We start from the raw sequence: 17,023 nt of genomic DNA on the forward strand, positions 1-17,023 counted from the left end.
TCGATTTATCGCACTCTATCGGTATTATCGATGGTTTTCCCATCTCTACATCTCAGCTGTAGCGTCTGCACGTGTTTCTATTTACTTCTGAAATTTTATTAAAAACTACTTAAAATGTATCTAATGTATACAATTAACGAAAACGGCGATCGCGTTTACACGCTGAAGGTAGGTTCACATATTTTTTAGTGTATTTAGAGTTTTATATGATTGAAACTCGTTTGTTTTTATTTAGAAACGCACTGAGGACGGCCGACCGACTTTATCTGCGCATCCAGCTCGTTTCTCGCCTGAGGATAAGTACTCGCGTCAACGAATTACCATCAAGAAGCGTTTTGGCCTTTTGCTCACGCAGAAACCTGAGCCCATCTATTAAATTCAATCACCAAGATTTTCACACAATAGGTTAATAAATATATTTACAAAAATAAAATACTAACTTAAATGCGTCGCTTTAATCCAGCAGTATAGTCAAACAATTGTGGATTTCGAAATTCGCCACGCATATCTAAGATATAGTAGAGAGTCTTATCGCGAACCTTGATTGGCAGTTGCACGCGGGCCAATTGACGAGACTCTTCGGCTGAGATGCATTTGAGAGGAACGGTCATAATTCGATTGCGATTAAATGGCCCGTAAGTCACAAAGGACACATCACGCCCACCTTTCCTCAAAATAAGAAAGCGTACTGACCGTAATGTGAACATCCATACGGCAAATAGAATTCCATAACCTGAAGAATAAAGCCCCTATGAAATTTATCCCTGAGAATATTCATTGCTATCGCTTACCTATTAAAAAGCTGCATATCGTTATGCCATTTTTATATTTGTTTTCTCCCAAGTTTATCCGCTGGAACCACTTAAGCTCTTCACCTTCCTTTTCCACTACAGGTGCATCTTTTAGTGTGGTAAAGGCAAAATGTGATAAATATGTCCAGAAAACAAATTGACACACACCAAAGAAATTAAGCATATTATAAAATTTTGGATTTTCGTATTTAAACAGGATCACATCCTTTGGTACATTGGTGTTTATCTCAAAAGGCTTTGCCCGCAATACAGTGGAGAATTGTTTGATGGGCGCCGGTACTTTGACAGCAAGGCTTGGTATATTATAGCGCAGAATTTGTAGACAATTGCGTTTTAACAGACCTTGCCTTAGGGAACAAATTATAAGGTTATTCATTTTAAATATTTTACTCGATTAAATAACTAATGTGCAGATAAAAACAGATGTTTAATGTTGTTATTATATCGATATATTATCGATTATAATGTCAGGGATCAAAGATTTATTAAAAATTAATTAATTTAGGAGCACCTTAAATTTGAGTGGCGCTAATTATAAAATTAGGGAGTATTCCCCTGCTCTGGCAGCCGAATATTGTATTCTCAATTATCCGGAAAAAGCTATTTTTAGCTATAGTCCCGCTAAATTCATGTCGATCTGAATCCCGGCAATATTTAAAATAGTGGGACTCAAAAACATGGGCACAATGACTACTATAGAACAGCTGTTTGGGACCCAACAGTTGTTATTCAGTTTTAGAGCCACTGCGGCCGACACACGTGCCAGCAATTCAAAAAATGCAAATAAAAGTGGACAACATTTACACTTCGGTGGCTTGCAATCGTTGTACTGACTGTGCAGATTGGGGGCCCAGCGGCCTAATCGCTTATGGAGCCTGCAATGCTGTGGCCATACTAGATCCCAGGGTAAAAACAAAACATTTCACTGTTCACACAGGCCCTCGTCATCGTATATTTTTTTTTAGCATAAAGGAAATTCAGCAAAAATTCTGCACACTCTAGTGGAGCATACAAAGCGAGTGAACACTGTCAGGTGGCTGGATACGGAAAAACTAATCTCTGGGGCGGATGACGGCTTGGCTGTACTCTGGTCCTTGGACTTGAAGGGCGGTGTGGCCACCAAGCTTGCAGCACTTGCTGACCACACGAGTGGAGTAAATGCTGTTGATGGTGTTTATCGTAATACTGGTGATTGGATGTTGGCTACGGCTGCAGCTGATAATACCGTAAAACTGTGGATCTATCAAAATGATGGAAAAGTCCATTGCTTTCGAACTGTACAAATCAAGTCGGGCGGTTTTTGCTTCTCCCTATGTCTGACTGTATTACCAAAAAGTGATCAAGTTTTAATGGCCACTTCAAGTGATGATGAGAGCGTGTCCTTGTGGCTAGCAGAAGCAAAATGTCAAGATGAAGGTTCAGTGGAGTCAAAATTTGAATTTGTTCATAAATTCATCGGACATGAAGATTGGGTACGAGGTCTGGACTTTGTAACTGATGGAGATGACCTACTCTTGGCCAGTGGATCTCAAGACCATTTTATACGTCTTTGGAGAATTTCACCACGCAGCCAACAACAGGTGCAAAATAATCAAACCGAGTTGGCGCAATTAAGTGAAGATGGGGAGGAGATTAAGGTGGAAGAGACTATCGTACGATTGGGAGAGCGGGCGTGGTATGCTGTGTCTTTGGAATCTGTTCTCTATGGTCATGAGGGCTGGGTATATGGCATAAATTGGCATAAAACGGAAAATGATGGTGAGTAAAAAGTACATACACAAGTGAAGACTTCCCATTTGATTTTTACATTGGATTTTCGTTTTAGAATTGCGTTTGCTATCTGCCTCCATAGACAAGACTTTAATTGTGTGGTCACTGACAGAAATGGGCGTATGGCTTGAACAGGTTCGAGTTGGAGAGGTTGGTGGCAATTCTATGGGCTTCTATGGTGGAAAATTCTCAAATGATGGCCTCTCTATAATGGGCCACAGCTATCAGGGTGGCTTTCACATATGGAATCAAAACAAAGAACAACCGCACTTGTGGTCATCGAATGTCATTGTGAGTGGACACTATGGCGAAGTTAGAGACTTGGCCTGGGAAAAAGAGCAGGGCTCATATGTGATGACTGTTTCGGCAGATCAGACAACTAGACTACATGCCCCATGGGTGCAAAAAGAAAAGGATTCTTCTTCCACTTGGCACGAGCTGGCCCGGCCTCAGGTTCATGGCTATGATATGCAAGCTATAGCCTTACTTTCACGCTATAAATTTGCAAGCGGAGCTGAAGAGAAAATTGTGCGAACATTCCAGGCTACAGCGAATTTTATAGAAAATTTTCGGCATCTCTGCCATATTGAGGATGATACAGCTGGCGATTCTTTGCTTGATTGTAAGAACAAAAAAAGTGGTGACAAATGGTATTATTTTATATAAATTTATCTTTCTATTAAACTTCTAGCTTTACCCAAGGGTGCTTCGGTCCCATCATTGGGTCTTTCCAATAAAGCAGTTTACACGGTGGAGCGAAATACTGAAAATTCTGGTGCAGCTAAGGAAGAGTATCCGGATAATTATTTTGTTCCAATTCAATTGCAAACTCCTCCACAGGAGGAGGCTTTGATGCAGAACACTTTGTGGCCAGAATTACAAAAACTCTATGGTCACGGCTATGAGATTTATGCTCTTGCGGCTACTTCGGATGGTTCTATATTGGCATCCAGCTGTAAGGCTACTAACGCGGAGCATGCTCAGATAATATTATGGTAAGTTTAATCAAATGTATTTAGTGCGTTTCCTTTTTAACATGGTTTTTTCTTTATCCCCAAGGAATACATCAACTTGGAAGATATTGCAAAAGTTAAGCGGCCATCAATTGACAGTGACTCAATTAAGTTTTTCACCCAATGGGCAATATTTGCTATCAGTATCGCGTGATCGCCGCTGGTGCTTGTTTGAGAAACAACAACAAGTCGATCCTACATCCCTGACAAGTTATTCTCTGGCGGCCTCAACAGATAAAACAAATGGCAGACACTTGCGTATTATTTGGTCTTGCGATTGGTCTCATGATGGAAAGCTGTTTGTGACTAGCTCAAGGGATGGCAAGGTTGTTATTTGGCACAAATATGGAACCATAAACGACTCTTCACTCAAAGGTTGGCAGGCTTTTGGTCAGCCTTTGGAGCTTAAAAACGAATCTGTCACTGCTGTGGCATTTGCCAAAAATGCTTTGTCTTCGCAAAATGAGGCTTATCTTTTAGCATTGGGTCTCGAGAGTGGGCATATTCGTATCTATCGTTTTGCCCAAGGTGAATGGCAACAATTGGGCGAGTTAAACAAGAAGTAAGTTTGTGATCAACTTTTCATTACTGAATTTAAAAAACATTGCTAATTTTCAGCTTGGCCCATCATTTGTCTGTGCGACGTTTGCAATTTCGTCCCTGTCCCCAGAAATTTTGGCATTTGGCGAGCTGTGGTGATGATCATTTGGTGCGCATCTATGATATTCAGATATCTAATTGACAGTAGTTTATTAAAATCGCGCAATAAGTTTTGTATTCGTTTTGTTTACGTTTTTGAACGTTTAATTAGAATGGTACTCGATGTCTGCGTATTGCGTCTGCTATCTAATCTTACTGCAATTACGCTTGTACGCTCTGGGAACAACCCGAACAGCTTCTGTTTTTCTGATAACAAAAATATTCGTTTTTTTGGACTATATAAGATGCCTGTTGGCATTGATTTTGCATCACAGTCTGTTTTTGGAGGCACACGTTAAAAATGAAATCAGTCATAGTTTTTATATTGGTGTTGGGTTCAGTTTTGGCTGCACCACCGACTAGGGTGATAGGCGCCAAGCCACAAGTCGATCCATATGCTCACATATTTGCCCAGGTCAGACCAGCGGGACAGAAACATGAAGAAATCCACAATCATTTTTCGATTGAGTACAATGCAGAGCAGCCCGAAACTCAACTTATTGAACTGGAAATCAAGCCTTCGGAAGAACAGAAGCATTCCCAGCTTATTGAATTGAACTTAACTGCTGATGATGATCGCAAGCTGTCAAATGGCATTGGTCTAGAAATTGTTCAACACGAACACCAAAATCATGTGGAAATCAAGAAACCCGAACACCATCATGTTGAGTTGGACATTATCCCATCCGATGTACACGCCCACTCCGAACGTCTCGAATTGGAATTGACTGCTGATAAGCGACCATCACAGGAAATTGCATCTGAAGTTGTTCAACATCCTCAGGCCCAAAATCATCACATAGTTGACATTGAAATTAAGGAACCAGAATATCATCACGTTGAACTGGATATCAACCCATCCGAGGTACACGCCTTGACTGCTGATAGGCTGCCGTCAATAGAAATTGTTCAACATAAGCCAGTTCAACATATGCCTCAGCCGTTGCACTTGGTTCAAGCGCATATTTAGTCAGAGAAAAAAGCAAAAGTAGCATCAGAATATGTGTATACATAGATGAAAAAATATATTTATGAAACAGCATTAAATTTTTTCAAAAGTAAGCTAAAAAAAAGGATTTTGGGGGAAACAAAGAAAGTTATGGTAGAAGCTAAATAAATAACAGACAGAGGCGTAGTTAAAGAAAACAGCTCTAAAACTGTAAAAAAAATTCTGTCAGAATGTAAAATTGCCCCATAGACAAAGGAGATGAACAAAATTGATTGTGCGGTTTGTTTGGTAAGAGTTAATATTATATATATATAATATATATACGTATGTATATATATGTGAAAGGTATTCATAGTCCGGACTTTCCATGAAATAATTCTGGGTGGTAATCGATTTTGTTAGTGCTAAGTTTTTTAAGTCTGTTGTAGCACATTTCTTTAGAATATTATTATTTGAATTTTGTGGGATTATAGCGTAATTCTCATGGCTTAAGTGGAGATGATACGTTGAAACTACGCCCATGGCGGAGTTTTGTACGCAGTTTCCAATTTCCGTTTAGCTGCTAAAGCGAAGACAGCAAAAGCAGCCACGTGACCAAGCTTAGACCGTGAAAGAAAAGTTTTAGTGGCTGAGACCTTCTACCACCTTTAGTTTTTGCACCGTATTTTTTGCAGCCGCAACTTGCAATTTCCGTCGACCAACGGACTTTATGATTGCCATTGGCTCTGGCTTTTTGGCCAATGGACACCATTGTTTCGTTGCAGGTGAAGTGTAAAAAGGTTGGTGCTGCTGCTGCTGCTGCGGTTAATTGGCTAGAAGCCATCTTTTCGTTTTGACCAGGTTTAATTATCATTTCATGAAGTGGATTGGGGGTAGAAACTGCACACAATGTCAATGAACTTAAAAGATGATAATCTCATAAATATCCTGAATCTGTATTGTTTCTTGGCTTTTGTTATGGCCCATTTTTAGTTTATGTCAAAATCCCTTTTTTTTTTGTTCTCTGTCAGCCAATATTCAGTTCGAAATCCGCTACATGCGTTTCCGTTTCCGCTGCGCCCAAAACGAAAGAGAGGAAAAGTGCTGAACAAAAAATGGAACAAAAACTTTTTGTTTAACTAGCATTGTGTTATGATTCTATTTTGTAGTTTTGCGCTTTTATTTATTTTCTTTACCCCTCTGGCCCAACGCTATCCCTGTCCCTATCCGCAATTGCACATTTGTAGCTATTGTTGCATACAAATTTTGTTGTACATCTCATGCTAAAGTTTAAGTTTCAATTGCTCGCGCAAACGTGACCAAGTTGCTGACAGATCCAGATCCTCCCTCCATCCTGCCTTGCTCCTTGGTCGTAGCATGTGTTAACATGATTTTACCAGTTCTGCTTCTACTCCTACTCGTGCTCCTTCTGCTCCTTTTTGGTTATTCATTTGTATGTATGTCAGTAGTAGACTTTGCTTTGCTTGCCATTTTTTTTTTTTTTGTTTGCCTGTTTCTGGTTTTGGTTTGGTTTTTGGCTTTGTTTGCCTGCCATCCATTTTTTTTGCCTTCTGTTATTTGACTTGACGTTGTCGTCGTCGGTGGTGGCGTGGGCGGCATGCTAGGGGCGTGGCCTAACGGTGAAACTGTGTAACCAGTAAGTTGAAACTACTCTGGCCCTCCATGGCATAAGTACTTTCAAATTAACTTTGGATTTGTCTCTTGTGCAAAAAGGAGAGAGTGAAAAATACATACAAACATACTTATATATGAATTCAATAGCTTTCTTGGAACTTTAAAGTGGACATTGTTAACGAAGTTAGTTTAAGTATAGTCGAAAATTCTGAAATGAAAAATTACATTTACTTTTCGTATGTTGACAGGCAAGACAGTAGCGGTGGTCCGGGCTGTAAAATTTGATATTATATTACATATTCTGCTTATTGTCAAGACAGAGTTTTTGATTCCGATCCTTTCACACTTCAATGCTTAAAACTTGTATCCTTCAAGAAAACAAAGAAAGAGTCGTCGACTCGTCTCAAGGATGGAGGACGAAAACTGGGCGCTAAATAAAACAGACTTTTCCTAGGGGAGGAGTTGTGATTACTACCGCAAATAAAGTCATATCCTTGTTCATTCAGAGCTTAATATATTAACGTAACGTTTTTACAAAATCAGGTTCCTACAAATAAGTAAGGATTTTTAATTTCGCAGTAATAAGTAAGTTACTAGCAAATATTTCACTTTATTAAGAGATATAAAAAAGGCAGTCTCCTTAACACCATGAACGGCATTTTTATTAAGTACGGCCCTGTTTTCAATATAATTTTTGCAAATTTCATTCTTATGCACACACACACACTCACATCCACACCCACACCCACATATGTTGCATTCATATTTCCGTTTTTAGTTGCAAACTCGCGCGAATAGAGGCAACTGAAGCGGTGGCAGAAGTGACAGCAGCAACAGCTACAAAAGGCTTGGTCCATGATTTGTGCATTTCCGTTTTTTGGACGTGGTTAAGCAGAGCGGAAGTTGGGCGGCTCTCTGGTGGGGGTGCGGTGGTTAAAGGGGTGCCAGTTAGAGTTGAGCCAACAACAATCGATGCGCATTGAACATTTTGGCCTAGTTAAACCTAATCAGTATCAAAGAGTCCAGTGTATAAGGTAAGAGGCTGGGGGACAAAATGTTAAAGCGCGCCAATTGATTAAACTTGCATTTTTGGTTTTTGCCGCATTTTGCTCAACAAGCTGAAAACTTTCCATTGCGAAAACTAAGCGAAAAAAAGTTTCCATCTTTCCATTTGCTAGCCATCGTCCGCTAAGCCAAAAAGCCGAAAGCATTCAAAGTTTTTCAATTACCTGACCAAGGGCTGCAGGGGAAAAGGGCAAGAGTAAAAGTAGATCTAGTCCTTCTACTCCTTCGAAAAGAACTCGCTCTTCAATCCTCCAAGTATCAGAAACAAATTTCATGTTGCTGTTGCTGCTGCTATTGTAGTTTTCCTTTTTCGCGTAGAGTGGAAAAAGTTCTTGAGGAAATTGTTAAAGACTTTTATTGTATTCTTATACTTACATACATAAGTTTATTTGTGTACAGGGTGGTAAGAAAATATTGTAAAATCAAATTTATGGCAGCTCCCGTTTTCATAAATAACTCTAGTTCAAGCCTTCATTGTTTTCCAATTAGCTCTTTACCCCAAGCTCACATTCCGTTCACTTTTTGGTTGTTGAAATGCGCCAACATGGCGTATGATGAATTTTTAATTACAAAAACCATCACAGACAAAGAGCATATCAAACTCAAAGTTTTGTTTTTTCTTTTTTGATTTGTATTTGTGAAACTAGCTTCATGGTGGCCAAGTTAATTGCACACACACCACTCCACACTCGGAGAGGGTTGGAGAACTACGCAGGAATTTCGTGTAAGAGAAGCTCGCGTAGGCAGACGAATCGAGTCGAGCTTTGCATAAATTATGGTAATTTTATTCATCTGATTTAAATGACTTTATTTGCAGCTTTAAATTCTCAAAAAAAAAAAACCATTTAAATGCAGTCATTATATGCACTTGTCATTGTCATCGTTGTCTTGTTGTTGCTGTTGTATCCTGTTGGCTTGTTTGTTGTTTCATTGTTTTAAGCGCGAAATGCTTCTGGCAATTTTCAACACTTTTTTACACTTGCCTGATTGCTGTAAAAAACAAAAACACAAACAAAAAAACGATAGGAGATTGTAGAGGGCGGCGGGGTTGGGTAAAGGGTTCACGGTGTTGTCATCATTCTGACAGAACGTTTCGAATGTAGCCCCAAAAACTGTTCACCATCTCATCTGGAGGACATTTCTCCCGACCATTTACAATTTCCTTTATTTCAGTTTTGGTTCGCCGCCGATTCTCTGCTTTTCCATTTTATGTTGACTTTTATCTGCATTTCTCGTTTTCTACTATACGAGTGACATCTGTGTTAATGGATAACTTTGATTTTTCATGCTAAATATGTATTTATACTCTGCAAACAAGTTACTTTCCCAAAGCATCTATTATATTTATATGCATTTTTGTTTGTGTGCGTACTTTCCAAGATTTACATATATAATATTGATTTAAGTGTCTTTCTTGACATGCAATACTTATTCAATATTAATGATTTAACCCCGAACATGGCCATTTGTTCAACATTTCGGACCACTCAAATTATCGTAAAACGTTTGTACTTTCGTTTTGCAATAGAAAATGTGAATTCCATAACATATGATCATTATATTCTTAAAAAATCTATATCGTAAAATAGGGAACAATTTCCAAGACGTTTTGTCTTGCTTATATTTTACATATCTTTAAGCAATGCAGCCCAGTAGGTGATTCTTAAAAGCGAAAGCTTCGTACTCAATTCCTAGTCTTTATTATTCAATTTGAACCCTAATTGTTCTAAACTTTTAATAAACTTTTATAGTTTTTTATAGTCCTTATATTTAAAATTTAACTAAATATTACTTTACAATGCAACGAAGATTAATTTTAATCGGTTAGCCGCATCAGCTGCTGTTAATCTATTGAATTTGTTTATATCTGTATTTTTAATAGCTGCTGTTAATCTATACAATTTGTTTATATCTGTATTTTTAATAAAAAGATACAGGATTTTAATTGCTAAAAAATTTACGATTTCCAATTAAAATTTGAATATTTCCTTAAAAAACTGTATGCCATTTTCTTAAATTTTAAAATATTTGGAAATATTTTCGAATAATGAGTAAGGAAACAGTACAAGTTTAAGGAAAAACTAGGTTTTTTTTTGGCGTCATTCACTCAATTGATCGGAATCGTGACAATAATGGGAGTTAAATACACATATGTCCTTTAATAAAGTTTAACATGTGGTTAAAACTTCAAAGTATTTCATTCAGCAATTTTTGAAGGTTTTTTGTTCAAATCTGATTTATATACAAAATTAATGTACATATTCCAAAAATTTAACTAATTAAAAATTGATATCGAAAAAATGGTTAAATGACCTTCTTTGGAAAGTTGTTCATTGAATTTTTATAAAGTTTTTTTTTATATATTTTTTTGGATTATTATTTCTTTTTGTTTTTCGTTAGCTGTCAGTTTGCGTTATTTTTCTTTTTGCCGTTTTGTTTTTTTCGAACTGTTGAATAAAAATGCAAAAACTGCGGGAGGCAGAACAAGGATGAGAACAAGTTAATTTGTTTATGTTGATGTGTCAATATAAAATACGAGTTGAGGGTGAGCATTTGTCAGTTAAATGAATAAATATATATGCTCATGTAAAAACAGAAAAATAAAAATTCAATACCATGCTGAGCTTCTGTTACTTGATGTGGTTAGCGTTGGCCACAAGTAAAAAAATAATGAATTGTGGGTTGGAATTAACAGCAGATGCAAATCAATTGAAGTTTAGGCTTAAAGTAACTTTAAAAATGGCTTAAAGAACCAGCCGCTGCCCTTTCCCATGACTAATGTCGCGGACGATGATAAATTCGTATGCTTAACAAAGTGCAAAAGGATGAGTATGATGACGATGGTGATGAAGAAAAGGGAATGAGTGTATAAGTATGTTTTAAGTATGCCTGTGTGTGTTTGCTACTCCTGATGACTTGAAACTTTTCCAGCCGCAACTTTTGAGCTGGCGACAACTCCTCTGGGCTTTTGCCGCAAATTACAAGCACTTGCTTGTTGCGGCGTATGAAGATGATGAGCACGGGATGGAGCCTGGCGGAGTTTACCTGTCTTGAGCATCAGCGTTGAACGATGAGCGATGGTTTTCGACTGGTATATGTATATATATATCCTTTGTATTCTGTGTGGCAAGTAATTTGTTTGCATCCACCCACTCCACCCAAAAAGCCGACAAATTCAACTTTAAATGTGAGTAAATGGTTGCCAAATTGTTTGGTAATGGTTAAAAAATAGGCTCAAATCAATTTAATTTATTTCACTTATTAAAACAAAACGCAATAAATATAATAAACAGGTTTTTTTGGTTAGAATATTTGACATATGCCACAAATCAGGCGACGGTTATTTCAATTAGCCTCAAAAAATTCATATGTTTCGCTTTATTGATTTTACTTAGTGCTACCCCCCCTTTCCTCTGCCGCCTCTCAGTGATGCGTTGATGTCAAAGTTCAAATGATGAGTTCATCTTTATCATCAGCAACGCGACAACAACAACAGCAAAAACAAAACTCACACTTGGCTGGATACAAAGGAAGCTCAAATACACTCAACGTCAGACAAGCGACAACTCTCGAGTGCTATTGTCTTTGCCTTTGGCTAGAGGAGCACATAGGTGCTAGCTGTTTGGAGGAGGACATAATTTCCATGCCCCCTCACGTACAGGAACACACACACACATGGTAATGTTAGTGATGACGTAAGCGAGCAGGTGAAGATTGAAAACTTTGTTAAAATATTAGGATCAGTTCCCAAAATTAATAAATACCTTATTGACTGACAAGTGTGAATATCACCAACTTGATGTTTCTCCTGATTGGTTTGGTAAACGTAAAAATGCATATAAAAGTTTCTTACTAAAAATGTTTGATAGCATAATAATAAATATTAACCCATATTATTTTCCAGTTCGTGGCAATTATGATTTCGTGCTCCACGTGAAAGATCAATTCAAGATCAACTTGAATAGAAAGGTGGCTCAATACACACCCATTGATCCTCACTTGATGAATAATAATATAACGAAAAATCTTATTCCGCATTTCAGTTCTTTGAAATAATGTTTGTCATCACCGACAACGTGACGTTGTCGCCTGCCCCGTGCCCTTCACTGGCAATGACCATAATCTAGCAAAATCTGCTTCAGCTTAAACTGGGCGAGTGTGTGTGTGTGTTTGTATGGGAAGGCCTAGCAGTGATAATCGCTAAACAGTTGCCTTTAGCATTGACTGTGTCGTCTTTGCCCCTCTATTCCTGTGGCCATTGTCAAATGTCAACGAGTTCGCTTACTCTGGGCTTTTGTCGCCTGCAGGTCGAGCACCTGTCGAGGCAGAGGACGACGTCGTGATATTTGCATTTGCCTCACTTTCGATGTTGTTCTTGTTTTGTTTTACAGCTTAGTTTTTTCCGTGATTTATGTGCCGGCTGATATACGCGAATGTGTGTGTGTGTATTGGAAGGGTTAGCACTGATAATCGCTATCTCAGCTTTCTACAGAACTACTGAGATGTCCTCTACACCGGAGATAGACCTCGATCCTACAAGTCCAAAGAACAGTGTTGTTGTTGTTATTTTTGTTGTTTGCGATTTTTGGCCATTCTTCTAACCAACCCCCTTACAAAAATTCGAGCAATATTTGTTAAAGGATAATGCAAATCCTTCAATGCAGTTCGATAGTCCTGCTCCTGGAATATCTAAAAAAGAGAGTCCTCTCCAATTCGACTAATGTCCTGCGGAGATACGCCTTTAGCATTGACTGTGTCGTCTTTGCCCCTCTATTCCTGTGGCCATTGTCAAATGTCAACGAGTTAGCTTACTCTGGGCCCAGGTCGTGCACCTGTCGAGGCAAAGGACGAAGTCCTGATATTTGCATTTGCCTCACTTTCTGTTGTTCTTGTTTTGTTTTACGGCTTGGTGTTTTCCTTGATTTATGTGCTGGCTGATATACGCGAGTGTGTGTGAGTGTTAATGACAGCGGAAGTGCACTTTATTTAATTAATATGTTATAATTATAAAGTGCTTATGTCTGCTCATGTGTGAAACTAGGCACGTAGATATATGTATATATACATATAGATGGTTATTGGATGGAGTTAAAGGAGTAGCTAACAGGCAAAGTTCATTCAGCAAGCCTTTTAAACAAATATTAACGAGGCACATTCACTGCAATATCAAATAGTTATTTAATTAACTTTAAATTATGGTCACAAGGCAAAAGCCAATGCACGGACAAATAAAAAGTTCAATCTGTTTTTTTTGGTGTTAAGTTTCACGTTTACTTTTTTTTTTAACATGGCATTAAATTGTTGTTAAATGTTTATCCATATTAGCGGTTAAGGAAAGCATTAGCCCACAATTAAACTAAACGAACTTGCTCCGCAGCAAATTTGAGTTTAGTTTTTATCATTTCACTTCAATGCCTTTTATGTACAAAATGGGAATTTAGGAACCTGTGTACCTTTGGAATGGAACATTAGAATACTTTATCAAGTTTACAATGGAACCAAAAAGCAAATTTCCATTTGAATTGCCCAAAAAAGTATACAACACATTTTTTAAAATCTACTCAGATTCTTTGGCGACACACAAAACAGATTATTTTATTGTTTTAAAAACAAAGTGCTCTGACAATTTTCAACAGTTTTCATACATGTTTAAAAATTTTTATAATTTCCAAATTAATGTTCTTTGGAGATATTGTGATATGTGAGTGTCAATAAACAATCATAATATAAAATTCAATAATTCTGGACACAAAAAGATGAATTCACCTTAAAAAGAAAGTTATCTATTTTTTCTTAAGTCTTAATATACTTAAAACTGGCTAAAATACAGCCTGTTTCAGATTGTATCGGTAGTTTCTTACAAATTGAGTTCCAAATGTTCTAAAAATTTTCAACATACATTTTTAGGCTTTAGAGCCAGTATTATTTTGAAGATATATAAATTTGGATATTAATAGGTTTTGATTTTATCTGTGGCTTACTAAACGTTTGACACAAATTTAAGTAGGCGCTTTCCATTCATAACTTTTCAGTTAAAGACTTTTCATAACTTTTCAGTTAGCATTTCTTGCATTTCATTCATTCATTGCTCTTTGTTTCATCAGCTCTTATCAAATTAATCAGTGAAGCATATTTCAAGCAGTGAAACATTTCTGACATGGCATAAAATGTCAATTATTCAATTAAACTAAGACCCCGCTAGGCAGACTGGCGGCTGAGGTTGCCATCAGCAACCTACATACAGTACATACAATAAATACACATTTACGAAACAAGCATATCATAAAAATTTCTGGGTACTTAATTTTTTAATTTGGCTTCAATTACTTTTCTCTGTGTGTGTGTGTGTGTGTGTGTGTCAAATCCATTAAAAGTATGTACTTACTAATAACCAATTAAAGTGCAAAAATAAACATTAATTATTGCTGGAGTTGTACAACTCTCATACATAGTTGAAAATTTCTATGCTAACTTTTGAATTGTTGCTAGCAAAATTTATGCACACACACAACGAGAGAGAAAGAGGGTGGGTAACAAAGAGAAAGAGAGAGCATGAATGTACATATGTGAAAATGCGGAAAATGGCATAAGTAATCAACCATTTACTGGAGAAAAGTATGGCTGACCAAATGGGGAAATGTTGCAAAAATGTTGCCACTTGAAATTTATGTGCATTATTTGATGCAAGTTCTTTTGTAAGTAAGTACCTCGAGGGTTTTAAATAGCTCGACTGCCATTTAAATATCATTCGCATTTGCTTAAGAGTGCGGAATGTTCAGAAACAAAATTTACTTCAAGTATTAGTTTAATTGATCTAAAGGACTTTTGTCCCTTTTGCCTGTTGGCATCAGCCGTTCTTACTAGCTTCCTTTTGCTCTCTGTCTCTGTGCAATTATTATCTCTAGCTTCCACTTAAAGAAAGTCCTCGAACTTTTTGCTCTAATAAAAGTTAAATATAGAAGTAAAGGGGAAATTGTCCGAGTTTTTTGACAGAGTCCTGAGCCTGCATCATCAAAGATACACACACACACACACTGTAAAAGAACAGCAAAAAGAAAACAAAAGGCCAAGTCAAAGGCAACTTTTCTGTTAAATCAAGTTGTACAAATTTATCATAGCACAAAATTTTCCAGAGATAAAGTTTTCGACATGAAAGTTTGACCCTCCCAAAAAACAAGAAAATGACAAGAAGTACGTAGAACAGGAAACGAGTTGAAAACTCGCAAATAGGCAAAGCTGGCATAAAAATAAATATCGAATATGAAGTTATAATTGACTTTGTTTGATTAATTTCATGCAAAGGTTACTTTTTTTTTTTACGGAGTAGACATGATTTATTGACAATTTGTCAAATTTGCCCTCTCATTGCGTTTTTTGGCATTCGTCATGTCTGTCAGGTAAGCAATGGTAATTGGCACGCAAAACTGTGACATCTTGTGGTTAATTAGCCGGCCATATGATCCAATTCGTATCCATCATCGTCATCTGTCTAACATTGGAGACAGTATGAATTCCTTTGCAGTTAGTGACATCCAGCGTGTCCTTGTTGACTGCACAATGAATACCGAAAATTCAATTAATTTGTGAATAAACGTTAAATTGAATTGCGTTTGTGCTTATGCTTCGGCTTTGGCTCTTGCGGCTGGTCTATATGGATGCAGCTGATGCTTCTGATGCTTCAACTGAAAGTCGAGCTGCATAATTGCCAGTGACACTGCACTCCTTTAGCCAGAGCAGGAATGCTGCTGCTGTTGCTGATGCTTGAGAGCGTGCCGACGCCATCTTTGACGGCTTCTTAATTAAAAGACTGTCAATCTGTGTATGCATTGCGTTCACACACACACACACACGCACGGCAAGCTGGTAGTAAGAGGAACAGGAAGAGGCAAAGGAACAGGAAACGACAAGCAGGCTGTGAGGCATCGGAGTGCTATTGTTAGCATCAAGTCATGCGCGAGCGAGCAAAAAGAAAAGGCGAAAAAAGGAATAAAAATTGTGCAAAGTGAATAAAAAAAGAAGAAAAATTGTACATATATTCACACCCAAAGCCAGAAAAACCAGCTAAAAGTCAACTGTCAGTGCTGTCACAAAAAAAATATATAAAATTGATTAATCGTCAAACCAATTATCGGCGGTAACTGCAATAGTCATGGGCCGATCTAAGGCTGTTGCAATAGGTTGAAGAAGTATTCATTATTTTGAACAAATTTATAATCAATTATAAATTTATCTTCAGCAAGACAAATAAGCTGATAGTTCGTTTTCTATATATTATAAGTAAGTAAATGCATTTATCATTATTAAAAGTAATGCATTTCCACAAGATAACTATGCAAACATAATTTAATAGCTTTTAAGCCTTCATCTTTATAATCGTCTAACAAATGGACTTACTGACGATGGCATTTTATGGCTGTAGAATATTACAAGTGCCAGTAGTCACATTAGATGCCAGCACTGATTGCGCTCCGGCTGCACTTCACTTATAAGCAGGAAAAAGCTGTGAAAACAGGAAAAATGCAAACGAAAAAAAAGAAGAGAAACTGACTTATAAAACATTTGTTGAGAGGGGTCTGCTTCAAGGGAGGAAAAGGAGAGGGGGGGCTTACTGTGGTATGCCTAGCTTGGGCAATACAAGTGCCCCTCATTGACAGCACACGCTGATGACGTGATGTGTTTATGCCTTGTGTCTGTGTGTGAGAGAGCGAGTTTGGTGTTGCCAGCTTTTAGGCTGAGACCTCAGCGCCAAGTTGCAGCGAATTGCAGCAGCAGCCTTGAGATTGTGGCAACGTGATATGGTCGCTTGTAATGCAACGTGACTCTCGCATTGTGACGTGCCAGAAATATCAATATGACAGGATGATGGCAGTAGTAGCAGCAGCACAAGCAACCTCAGCGGCACCGGGGCAGGACTCCCGACTGGCCGCCATCAAGCAGGAGACGTCGTTGAACACGTTTCGCACGTTCTCAAGTGTTGTTAGTTTCCTTACCCTTCTTTCTGTGAACATCATTCCCACCTATCCGGACGGCGTCTGCCAGCAACTTTGTTTTTCGCATGATTTACCGCACGGATACGGTGTATTTGTCGTTTCAACGTAATT

The 17,023-nt window shown here is 37.8% G+C and overlaps 4 protein-coding genes across 4 annotated transcripts; 3 read left to right on the top strand and 1 right to left on the bottom strand.

Moving 5' to 3' along the window:
* The first annotated feature begins 27 nt into the window (after positions 1 to 27).
* On the top strand, positions 28 to 458 carry LOC6639821 (H/ACA ribonucleoprotein complex subunit 3). The gene is made up of 2 exons (XM_002062804.4): positions 28 to 168; positions 236 to 458. Exons 1-2 carry the CDS (start codon positions 115 to 117, stop codon positions 374 to 376), a joined length of 195 nt encoding a protein of 64 aa, XP_002062840.1. The 5' UTR covers positions 28 to 114; the 3' UTR covers positions 377 to 458.
* LOC6639820 (transmembrane protein 223) lies at positions 35 to 1,250 on the bottom strand. Its single transcript, XM_002062803.3, has 2 exons — positions 792 to 1,250; positions 35 to 733 (listed from the first exon to the last, which is right to left on the bottom strand). The coding sequence occupies exons 1-2, from the start codon at positions 1,186 to 1,188 to the stop codon at positions 441 to 443; spliced, it is 690 nt and encodes a 229-aa protein (XP_002062839.1). The 5' UTR covers positions 1,189 to 1,250; the 3' UTR covers positions 35 to 440.
* Positions 1,251 to 1,533: 283 nt separating this feature from the next.
* On the top strand, positions 1,534 to 4,372 carry LOC6639819 (probable elongator complex protein 2). Its single transcript, XM_002062802.4, has 6 exons — positions 1,534 to 1,718; positions 1,778 to 2,570; positions 2,638 to 3,204; positions 3,274 to 3,577; positions 3,642 to 4,157; positions 4,214 to 4,372. The coding sequence occupies exons 1-6, from the start codon at positions 1,590 to 1,592 to the stop codon at positions 4,335 to 4,337; spliced, it is 2,433 nt and encodes an 810-aa protein (XP_002062838.1). The 5' UTR covers positions 1,534 to 1,589; the 3' UTR covers positions 4,338 to 4,372.
* A 60-nt stretch (positions 4,373 to 4,432) lies between these two features.
* LOC6639818 lies at positions 4,433 to 5,309 on the top strand. Its single transcript, XM_002062801.4, has one exon. The coding sequence runs from the start codon at positions 4,596 to 4,598 to the stop codon at positions 5,262 to 5,264; it is 669 nt and encodes a 222-aa protein (XP_002062837.1). The 5' UTR covers positions 4,433 to 4,595; the 3' UTR covers positions 5,265 to 5,309.
* The last annotated feature ends 11,714 nt before the right edge of the window (positions 5,310 to 17,023 follow it).

The sequence above is a fragment of the Drosophila willistoni genome (assembly GCF_018902025.1).
Source record: "Drosophila willistoni isolate 14030-0811.24 chromosome 2L unlocalized genomic scaffold, UCI_dwil_1.1 Seg196, whole genome shotgun sequence".
In the NCBI taxonomy this organism is placed as follows: Eukaryota; Metazoa; Arthropoda; class Insecta; order Diptera; family Drosophilidae; genus Drosophila; species Drosophila willistoni.